The 12,038-nt window shown below is 36.2% G+C and overlaps 1 protein-coding gene across 6 annotated transcripts in view; it reads right to left on the bottom strand.

Annotated features, from left to right (window-relative positions):
* Positions 1-12,038, bottom strand: part of LOC133549554 (latent-transforming growth factor beta-binding protein 2-like) — a 333,835-nt gene that overhangs the window by 99,239 nt on the left and 222,558 nt on the right. For 3 of the 6 annotated variants that reach the window (XM_061895071.1, XM_061895074.1, XM_061895073.1), the window contains exons 13-22: positions 10,077-10,096; positions 9,875-9,911; positions 8,731-8,790; positions 7,186-7,311; positions 6,966-7,094; positions 6,750-6,869; positions 6,562-6,681; positions 1,206-1,325; positions 905-1,027; positions 698-823 (exon numbers count right to left, since the gene is read on the bottom strand). In XM_061895071.1, the coding sequence (XP_061751055.1) occupies positions 698-823; positions 905-1,027; positions 1,206-1,325; positions 6,562-6,681; positions 6,750-6,869; positions 6,966-7,094; positions 7,186-7,311; positions 8,731-8,790; positions 9,875-9,911; positions 10,077-10,096 (981 nt within the window). The remainder of the gene's footprint in view (positions 1-697; positions 824-904; positions 1,028-1,205; positions 1,326-6,561; positions 6,682-6,749; positions 6,870-6,965; positions 7,095-7,185; positions 7,312-8,730; positions 8,791-9,874; positions 9,912-10,076; positions 10,097-12,038) is intronic. The other 3 variants (XM_061895075.1, XM_061895076.1, XM_061895072.1) reach the window with 2 other exon arrangements.

The raw sequence follows: 12,038 nt of genomic DNA, 5'->3' as shown, positions 1-12,038 counted from the left end.
TGTCTACTTCTAACCATGGCGCAGTTACGCATAAGTGGCTGCTTCTCCAAATGTTCTAAACGTGCTGAATATGGTCGTAAAACAGCAGACACAAACCAGTTTCAGTCTTGATAAATCACACTGCGCTCCCTAAACGATTACACTTGCATCTCCTCCTCCAACTATTGTGGGTGTTTGAATAATCATCACATATTCTATTTTAATCTTCTATTCCCCCCCTTGTTTACCTGTATGTCATCTTTTTTGTAAGGGGCGCTGGAAGCCGGCAGACCCGTAAGCGATCCTGTTCTGTCTCCCTGTAATGTTTGTCTGATCTTGAATGGGATTGTGCTGAAAATTGTAATTTTCCTGAAGGAACTCTCCTGACGGAATAAATAAAGTACTATCTATCTATCTATCTATCTATATACATGTAGACAGACACGCTATATGGATTGCGCATTTATTTTGTTCATTTAAGTCAAGCAATTCTCTGAGCACAAACTTAGTAGATTAGTTTCGCATGTACTTTCAAGTTTGCGCGTGTTTAAATAAATACAAACCTTTAGTCGATTAGGCCCTAACTACATCAAGTTATGTCAAAGTTTAATTTATGTAGTATTGTACATTGAGAAGAGATAAAAACATGTTAAAATGTGAGATGTTTATTTTTAAGATTTGCTTTGAGGAGGTAAAAATTTGATTTATGTGTTCCTACCTTCACATCTAAGCCCATCAACTGATGGTTGAAACCCTGGATTGCAGCTCTTGCAGGTGTAGGAACCAGGAGTGTTGATGCAGATTCCTTGTGGACAATTTTTACTAATTGCACATTCATTGATATCTAAGAAACAAATTGGACAATTTAAAAAACGCTATGAGCTGAGAAGGGTAGCAGAGAGCCACAGAATTATTTTTTGCAGACCTTCACAGGCTTTGCTATCTGAGGTGACTTGGTAACCATGACCACAAATGCATCTGTGGGTCCCTTCAAGATTGACACAACGGCCATGGGCACAGACCCCCTGCAGCAAACATTCATTCTCATCTGGAAATAGTAGAAAATGAAAGGGGGCTCATATTGAGTAAAAAATAACACTAAAGCTATTTGTAGCCTTTAAAAAGCCTTTCAAATGTGTCATGGAGCATCTGCAGTAGCATGCGTGGAAACTATGTATACACAGCTGTTGCTTTGTCATGGATCTAACTGGCTGCTGTGGCGTTACCTTGGCATACGTTGTCCAGTGTGAGTTTGTATCCCTGGAAACAGTTGCACCTGTAAGAGCCCTCCATGTTGACACACCTTCCACGGCCGCATATGTTTTGTTTCAGGCACTCGTTTACATCTGCAGACACAGCAAAGACAATATTGTCAGTTTCTTAAATTCACATTTTTATATTGTTTAAAATATTTCTGTAGTTTTAAAATATGTTTTTGAAACACACACACAGAATATAAATATCCACTATGTTTAACACATTAATTGATGTCATAGTGTGATAACAGCATAATTTGTACACAAATAAGAACTGTCTAATTAGTCCCTTTTACAATTGCGAGTGTTTTTCACATGATGAGTCATACAGCCAACATTTACAACCTGTGGCTGACGTGTTGTTATTATATAGTGGAATCCGTCAAGTGTTAACAACCAAACAAGAAGTCTGATTATGTGAAGATGCCGAGTCAGAGTACTAGCATTACATAATACGTAGAAGAAAGACTCTTACATTATTCATCTGCAAAGGCAGTGGAGAAAGAGCGGTGATAGATTCAGCTTAAACAAAACCAGAAAGTCACAGATTAGTTTTTGTTTGGCCTCCTTTAGCCTTTGTGCTAATCTCTTACAAGGCAATGGAGCGGTTCACAATCACAAATTTATCTACGACCCGGCCAAATGGGCGCAAATTCCCGTACTGTAAAAAAATAAAAAAAATACAAACAGCCTGTACATGCTGGATGAGCGCCAGCTGGCTTGGGTGTAGATTATGCAGACAAAATGTTTGCTTTCAATTTTCCTTTCAATTTGCATTTATTCATGGAAGATTGATACAACAGTATTAGCAGGCTGACAAACAAACTAGTCCATGAGAAGTGCTGTCTGGAAACTGGATAAATAAATAATACACGCCGGCCAATTATTTTCTCTAAGGAGAAGAAAATCAATGTTAAGGTGAAGAAAAGAAGAAAAGAAGTGAAGAAACACTTGTGAAGTCTATTTTATTTAGTGTCTCAACTTTTCACATTTCTGGAATACTCAACCAAGGAGCTCAGGTTTCCAAACAAATTAGAGGGTTCAAGGTCATGGAGAGGGGATGTGGTAGGTCATACCAGTCAGGCGCTTATGTAACAGGGTCACATTTGGGTTCATTGTTAGCAGCATGCACCACATGTGCGGGGTTGCCACTTGTATTAAAATCTAATAGACCACAGCAAGAGTTTTACACCGGACCGTAGATGACAGGATGGTTAACCTTGAGGAGTTGTCTGTAAATTGGGGCCTCTTCAGAGCAGGGAATTGGCTGTTTGACCTTCTCATACATCTTCACAGTTACTGTTCTGTCCCCTCACCTACACTAGCCCTGCAGTGGTACTAAAGTAATGCCGGCCTTCAGTGGGCCTATCTGTACGGTGGTCAGCGCTCTCCAACAACAACATGCTGTTTGTTCAAGGCTGTGGCCAAGAGAAAATATTTGGAATCTACCAAATAAAAATATTATAAACAATGTTTTTTGCAGGGGCCACTGATGCCAGTAGATCAACAATAACAGTGAGGATGTTTGAACAGTATTGTGGATATTGCAGGGGCTACTGAGCTAATATTTCATACAAGGAGGCACTGAATAGACTGAGAGAAGAGCGCTGAGAGTACAACACAGCCATCATCACTGTGGTTTTAGCCGGTCATATGGCCCTTATAGTGTTCCATAAAATATCCACGCTTGTTTGAAAAGTTTGAAGTATAAAAACAAATGTAATTTACATACAGTCCAAACACATAACCAGCAAAAAAGCCACAATTCAGTCAAACCAGCACAAATTCTGTGTGGGATCACAGACTGTCAACAGCTCATTACCACCACAACCTGTTGCCGTGTCATCTTTTCTGCATCTGGCAATTTCATTTGTGAAGAGTAGATTTTAAATGTAATCTGATGCATAATGCTTTCAACAATCACATGGAAAATTTAGTTATTTCCATGCAGTGGTTCAGAGAAAGGAATTTAGTTTTTTCTTAGAATTGTCAAAACAATCTTTGTTTACACGGGCTTGCAAAAATTCCATAAAAACAGTGTAGTTTGCATGCTAGGACAGTAGTTGGCGAAGCTCAGCCACTGCTTGTCCTCACAGACCATCATTGCCACATGTTCGATAATTAATGTATATAGTACAATAATGTCATCCTCTATATGTACGAACAATAAATTGTAAGAAGCCTGGATTGTATCATAATTTTTAATTGAAACACCTTCAATACCTGTCTATCACCAAATATTATACACCTTGCTCTGCGCTTGATGTTGTGCATTGTGTCTTTTTACAGCCAAGTGGGGCCATTGTTTTGCCAATGGCAGCTTTTTTCCAACAGTGCCGTTTGTTTATATCATTGCTTCTCAAACATTTTTTGTTACGACACTGTAGGAAAAGAAAACACTCCCCCTGACACCCCTCTCCATTGTAAATAGTATTGTTTGTTTATTAAATTGTTATGCGTATAATATCACTATTAACATTAGGAAAAAAAGGGAAAGAAATGTAGGTTAACTTACAATAAAGAATGCCTTTACTATCATTGTATTTTAGTCTGTAACAGAAAAGATTTAAAGTGCATCAATTTGCCTGATTAAAAAATGTAATCTTTGTTTAAACTATAAAAAATGTTTGGGCCGATTGAGTCTAAAAAAAGCCATGTAAATAAAATCAATAAGTAATACAATTACATTGATAAGCAACATTAACTCAGGAGCACAATATATAAAACATGCTGACCTACAAAACAAAAGATAATAAAATAATCTGTGCTGATTGTTTTTTTGTAAATAAAAAGGATGAGGTCAGAATTATTGATTACAATGAGCACATTTAGCATTCCACAGCTTTTCGAAGCGGGGTTTGAAGCATGATAAAGCATGACCCCCTTGGCATCGCATTGCGCCCTCAACCTCCTCCCCCAACCAGGGGCCCACCCCACTAATTGGATAGGACTGGTTTATATAAAGTTAAAACTGCATTATAAGATATACTACGGTCTGTGGCAATGTTTAAATGTAGGATATTTTTCCTAAAAATACAGAAGTTTTAAGCTTTTGATATTCAGGATGGCTTCAGGTTCAATAATTTGTCATTTGTATTTGTTCACAAACATTTATATTTTATGTAAATTAAATAATTTTTGAAACAATCATGTAACTTAAACTCGAAATAGTAAGTAAAGTTTATGATGCAGTAAAGTTTATGATGCAGTAAATGAATGTTTTGCTTCAGAATCCAATCCAATCCAATCCACTTTATTTATATAGCAAAATGTTTCCAAAGTGCTGCACAACAATGTTAAAAATAACATTCAAATACTATCCTGAGCTCCACCAATGACTGAATACAAACAAAAAATAAAAATAAATACATATAAAACCAATATAAAACCAATATAAAAAAGATATGATTAAAAACGATTTTAAGGGTGAAACCAATTAAAACAGTAAATAGAAATCCACATTTTAAAACACACAGGACAACAGAGGACCACACAACTCACATAGTGTTAAAAGCCAGAGAATAAAAATGGTTCTTAAGACGAGACTTAAAACACTCCACTGTGGGAGCAGTTCGAATATGGAGGGGCAGAGTGTTCCAGAGCTTAGGGCCGACCACAGAGAAGGCCCTGTCTCCCCTGGTCTTAAGTCTGGTCTTGGGCACCACGAGCTGGAGCTGGCTCCAGAAGTGTTATGAATGCTTCCAATGCATGCTCCGTGTTCTACAGATACAGTACTTTAGAACAGTGGTTCTCAAATGGGGGCACGCATACCCCTGGGGGTACTTGAAGGTATACCAAGGGGTACGTGAGATTTGTTTAAATTATCCCAAAAATAGCAACAATTCAAACATCCTTTATGAATATATTTATTGAATAATACTTCAATAAAATATGAATGTAAGTTCATAAACTATGAAAAGAAATGCAACAATGCAATATTCAGTGTTGACAGCAAGATTTTTTGTGGACATGTTCCATAAATATTGATATTAAAGATTTATTTTTTTGTGAAGAATGGTTGGAATTAAGTTAATGAATCCAGATGGATCTCTATTACAATCCCCAAAGAGGGCACTTTAAGTTGATGATTACTTCTATGTGTAGAAATCTTTATTTATAATTGAATCACTTGTTTATTTTTCAACAAGTTTGTTTGTTATTTTTATATCTTTTTTTCCAAATATTTCAAGAAAGACCATTACAAATGAGCAATATTTTGCACTGTTATACAATTTAATAAATCAGAAACTGATGACATAGTGCTGTATTTTACTTCTTTATCTCTTATTTTCAACCAAAAATTCTTTGCTCTGATTAGGGGGTACTTGAATTAATAAAATGTTCACAGGGGGTACATCACTGAAAAAAGGTTGAGAACCACTGCTTTAGAACATCTGATGTGGACAGTTAAAAGTCCCATATTAGATTAGATTAGATAGTACTTTATTTATTCCGTCAGGAGAGTTCCTTCAGGAAAATTACAATTTTTAGCACAATCCCATTCAAGATCAGACAAACATTACAGGGAGACAGAACAGGATCGCTGACGGGTCTGCCGGCTTCCAGCGCCCCTTACAAAAAAGATATTATGTTATTTTTCCAATTTTTAAATAAGTCCCACACTAATGTAAAGGAAGTGTGTTAGCCTTGATGCTGGAATTAAATGTACATTTAATAAACTCTCTTTAAAATTCGATGTTTGGTGTCTCAGTAGCTTTAATGCTGTGTACATGCCTGTGTCTGCCAGTGTGCGGCAACAAGAAGTACTATTGTGCGTTTTATCCACTTTTTACATATACACTGTATTTGTAATAGAAGTCATATATTATATACAGTACAACAATGCATCATTAAGGAGTTGGACAGGAGGGCACAACAACATCAGCATAGCGGTGTGAGCTCCACTGAAAACAATACCGTTACATTTTAACAGCAACATTTTGCTAGGTTAGTATTTTTGCTAAAGAAACACAAAATCATAAAATGACACTGTAGTCTATAACTGATTGACGGTTAGTTGGCAGCATTTCAGTAATCATTTTAAGATGTGTAACGAAGACTGTTTTATTTATTTATTTACCGGTAGTTTTTACAAAGCTGTCCTCCATGAGGTAATGGCTGTACAACCAGTGCGGGCTTATACAGGAAGTTCAAAAATTACTTTTTCTTTACTTAAAAGTGCTGCAAAGAAGTAAGATTGGTGATGTGTGAGTCTTATGTTTGGTGGTCAAGAACAGGCTGAGGGGGCATCTCCTACAACACACTTGAGTGCCCCCCACACATTTGATGTTGCTGGTGATAAGATGCATTTTGGATTTACACTTACCCGCACATCTTTCACTGATTGGCCTATAACCAGGACTGCAGACCTGGCAATGGAAGGAGCCCACAGTATTGGCACAGGCACCACTGGGGCAGGAACTGGGATCTTGACACTCATCGAGATCTAATGAACGTTCAGAGGTGATACGCTATCATGTACCAGATGCCAAGTCTTTGTGTGTGTGTGCTTACCTTCACATTGACCTCTCCAGGACTTGGTAAAGCCAATGTTACATTCACAGATAAAAGAGCCTTCTGTGTTGACACATTGGCCATTCTGGCACTTGTTGGGCATACTGCACTCATTTATGTCTACAGAAAGAACGAAGGAAAACAAACAATAGCTTCCCAGAATGCAAACAGCTATAACATAAGTTTATGGTGGTCACTGCTGTCATGTTCGCTCACCTTGACAGAACTTCCTGTTTTGGGTGATCGCCTGGCTGTAGCCACTGTAGCACTGACAACTATAAGAGCCATAGTTGTTTGAACAACTGCCTTTTCCTTCACATGGATCACCCTCGCACTCGTTCACATCTGCAGAGCCAAGGACAAAATACATTTCAGAGACCTACTGTATTGGCATTTGGGCTGATCTTTATCAGAAGCTGCAGTCAAAGTTGTTTACCAATGCAGGTTGTCTGAAGAGCACTGAGTTTAAATCCCAGCTCACATTGGCATGTGTAGCCAGTCTGCACAGGAACACATTTCCCATGGCCACATATGGAAGGGGTGGTGACGCACACGTCAATACCTTGGGAAAAGATCAAAAATATAACAGGGACACGCACGGTGTTGCCACATGGGAAGAGGGTCTTATCAATAGTGTACACTGTACAATGTTCTAGTGTGCACTGGGTCAGGAAGAAAACTGACATTAGCGTTGACTCTTAAAACTGTGGTAAAATGCCTTTACTAAACTGGACCATTATGGGAATTATATCCTGGGAGGGATGAAGACACTTTCTGTTCATTATAACATTATGATGGTTTTCTCACACTTTTTCAAAAGAAAAGTGCAGCATAATCTCCTGCACTCCTTGTAAGCATTTATAAAAATGATGACGTCCAGAAAATCAGGGTGAGTAAAACCACAAAGCAATTGTTGCAACGTTTTTTTATTGCTTCGACATTGCCCAGACTCTAAACCAATTTCTCCAACCTTTTCTTTCTTCTAAGAGCTACTTTTACGAAATGAAAATTGCCCAAAGCAACTCAGTTTTGTAATGTTTATATTCATAGTTATCCCAAACAAAGAGAATACACTTGTTTTAAAATAAAGAAAATGTTGGTATCCATGACTCACATTTTGTATTATGAAATCAACAGCAAAACAATTTGGTATATCAACATCTTGTATTTTAGTAATGAGAAATGCTTTGACAAAAATAATGGTTTTTGTGTTTCATTTGTATGACTGGCAACATTTAAATTGCACTTTAGTTAGGAAGCAGATCTCCACTCAAACAGTGCGGCCCACGTCTTTGTGCTATGTAATACTAATATATGTGTATATATATATATATATATATATATATATATATATATATATATATATATATATATATATATATATATATATATGTGTATATATATATATATATATATATATATATATATATATATATATATATATATATATATATATATATATATATATATATATATATATATATATATATATATATATATCTCCCGGTCGCGCTCACCGCTGCTGCCCACTGCTCCCTTCAACTCCCGGGGGTGAGTAGAAAACAACTCAATTCAATGTCAATGTTTCTCAAATAATCAATATCAAATACATGTATAAAACAAATCTATTTCCTTTTAACTCTCTAACTGTAAATAATAATAGATAAGCTTATCAGCAATTAAATCAAATATGCAAATTATGAATGATCATCACATCAACTATGTAACCCATAAGTTACAACTGAGACTACTGCATTGCTGCATTCTAAGTTTTAGAATGTTATTTGGCTAAAGCATTTATAAAGAATTTAAGGGACATTTCCCACACTCCAAGTGTTTATATTAAGCTTTAAATAAATCATGACAAGTTGTTTCCCTAGATGTGTTCCACTCATCACATTATTAATTTTACCAAAGAAAATAATCTAAAATAAGAATTCATATTACGCCCAGTTGGATACTTTTATATTGTGTGTCTTACCTGAGTCTGTGGGAATTGTTTCTTTTGGATCAGGCTTGGCTGGAAAGTCTGGAGCAACTTCTAGCAGGAAGAACAATAATAGCCATGATGTATTTGGGACAAGTATAAATGGATACAACCACTAACACTGTACTTAAATTATGCATTGCTTGTTTTACCAAATTATACCGCCTTAACTGTCACTAAAAATAATCCATACTTTTCTCTTTGTTTAGAATAGGACAATGGCAAGCATTAGAATTAGTTAGAATTTAATTTTCAGTGGTTTCCAGGCACAAGTGGAGAGGATGCGTAGATTGTGTTCACAGTACTACATATGGTTAAAATGAAAACATTTTTCCAAGTTATCTCATGCTTATGCATAGCCCAGGTTAAAATGACGTATGTGGCAATGTTAAAGTTAAAAGATTTGTCCATTTTTTTTTAAAATTGTACAACTTGGCGCTCAACCAAGATCTTTTTTAAAAATGGCCAAACAGACACTTTAAACTGGTAGTCATGCATGACGGAACATGGAACGTTAGAAAAGCTTTTCTCTTTTTTTTTTCTGATGCCAGCAAGAGTGTGACGATAAACATCGAACCAGAAATGGAAATAATTACCTTGTAGCAAAACATTGCACTGCTAAGTGCAATATGCAGAATACCATTTATATACAGGGCCGCACAGTGGTCTCGAGGTTAGCACATTGGCCATACAGTCAGGAGATCTAGGCTTGAATCTCTATTCGTCAACGGGTATTTCTGTGTGGAGTCATTATGTTTTCCCCGTGTGCACTAGCTTACTCCAACATCACAAAAAATATGCACAAATTGTAAATTAGAGACTCTGGGTGTAAATGTAAGTGTGTATGGTTGTTTTTCTACATGTTCCCTGCGATTGCCTAGGGAGCAGTCCATGGTGTACCCGCCCCAAAGTAAGATGGGATAGACTCCAGCTTACCCACGGTCCCAATAAGGACAAGCGGTACAGAAGATGGATTAATTTTCTTCATGTTTTATGTTGTGGGAAAAGTTGCATTGAAATTAGAACACATTTAAAGTTGTCCAGTGTCATAAAAATAGAATTTGTTCGACTTTGGCTTTTAAAGAAAGCACATTATTATTTGTACTGTCTGCATAAACAAAATCATGACAAATGATACCTTGATATTTCAATGGCGAGTCCGTCACAACAGCCGGCTAGAACACAAGTATATATTAACAGTTATCTTACCATCACCATTCATTGCTAATTAGACATGAGCGTCGACAAGAATTATAAACAAAACCAATGAACACCAAATCAATACAATATGGCCCAAGCAGATGTTAAACATTAGAACGTGGCAAAAGGGTAAAACTTACCGGTCTCGGATTTTCCACATCTGTCGCAAGATAAAAAGAAGAGGTGGGATTAATCAGAAGCATTGATGTCTTTGTGTGTTTGCCTTCAATGTAGCTAAATGACTGATTCCACAATGTATTTATGATTAAGGGGAAGTGTGCACGCAGAATATTAAAATAACCTAATTCTATTAAAGGTAGGACATGACAAATATGGTATCTTCTAAGTTACGGAAATAAAGCTATGTTTAAATTGTCATGCAGACAAAATGCCAAACTGAACAAGAGATGCTGAGTAAAGTATGTCTGAAAAGTATTTACAGATTTGTATGATATTGGAAATCTTGTGCAAGCAATAAAAAGTACTTCAGAGGCATCAACAAAGAGACCTGATGATTTAGAATATCAAACATGCATATTGGAACATTTTTGCTTGGATTGTTTTGAGAACATGTAGGGTCAATTGTTTATTTGTGGTGATCAAATCATCATGTCGATGTTGAAATTTTCACAAATGATTTTTCCTCCCTTTGAAAATAAAATAATCTTATTAAATCATTCTTCTGCCTTGCAGCATTTATACAAAGGATAGTTCAAAAGTTCTTTATACGTAACTTTTTTTTCCGAGGACGAGGAGTTTATTCTGTAAAGAACATTGTCTTTTTGCCATTTAGGATATACTGTAATAGAATAGAATAGAATAGAATAATTTTGCCACACCTAGTGTGTGTGAGTGACAATCATGGGTACTTTTTAAATAAAATAAAATAGAAAGTACTTTATTGATCCCTGGGGGAAATTCAGCACCACAGCTCGCTCACAATAAACAATAAACACTTCGGTATTTTTTACATGTGAATAATATAAATACTGTCTATTATACAGAATTATTCACATGTGAATAATATAAATACAGTCTATTATACATTCAAGTACAGTCAAATAAACATATGACTACTGTATTTTTCGGACTATAGGGTGTACCAGATTGTAAAGTGAAATGCCGATGAACATGTCTATTCAGGTGTATTTTCATACAAAAGGCGCACCAGATTATAAGGTGTATTAAAGAGGTCATATTATATATTTTTTCTACACTTAAAACACTTCCTTGTGGTCTACATAACATGTAATGGTCAAAATGTTGCAAATATTATGTTTTACGGGGGTGGCTGTAGACTATCCCAGCTGCATTTGGGCGGAAGGCGGAGTACACCCTGGACAAGTCGCCACCTCATAGCAGGGACGATACAGATAGACAGGCAACATTCACACGTTAAGATCAATTTAGTGTTGCTTGTCGACCGATGAGTGATGTTCCTTTTTTAAAATGTGTTTGCCTCCTCATTTGTATTTCTTTATATGTCTTCCTTTATTGAGGTTTGTAAAACTGAAAATATTAACCTTACAAAAGTATGACATCCATTGTAAATTGACATAAATAATGTCCATTGCGTATGTTACATAAATAAAATAGAAGGTTTGGTGTTAATACACACAGCAAACATTGCACACATGTAGTTCAACACAATTAAACCTTCATCGCTCTCTGCTCGTCAAATTCAGCGCTAAATGTATTTAACCAAATTTGATTGAGTTAAACAGCCAAAAACAACACCACCACAAATACAAATTACATTACAAAGTCAGCAATTTCAATACATTCATAATTTGTTGTCCAGTTGCTGTTAAAAGTCAGATTTTCTCGATTTGTTGAGATTTTTTTTATGGTCGATACTGTCATCTTCTACTAGTTTTGAATGGTTTCATCAGGCCTATTTTGTTGTTCGGTGGCCTAAAGTAAAAGCTTTTGCGGGCCACCAGTTGAATAGGTCTTTCCTAATAAGTGCCATTTTAAGGTCCTTATGCACACAACATAATTAATACTCATATGTTGATGCATTGCACGTCCGACGATGGTAGCCGTAATGCGCCAACAATCATTCAAATGGTGCGGTTTTGTAGCTTACCAAAGTCATACTA

Source organism: Nerophis ophidion, linkage group LG03 (assembly GCF_033978795.1).
Source record: "Nerophis ophidion isolate RoL-2023_Sa linkage group LG03, RoL_Noph_v1.0, whole genome shotgun sequence".
Taxonomy (NCBI): domain Eukaryota; kingdom Metazoa; phylum Chordata; class Actinopteri; order Syngnathiformes; family Syngnathidae; genus Nerophis; species Nerophis ophidion.
This window is presented reverse-complemented; position numbering and strand designations above follow the sequence as displayed.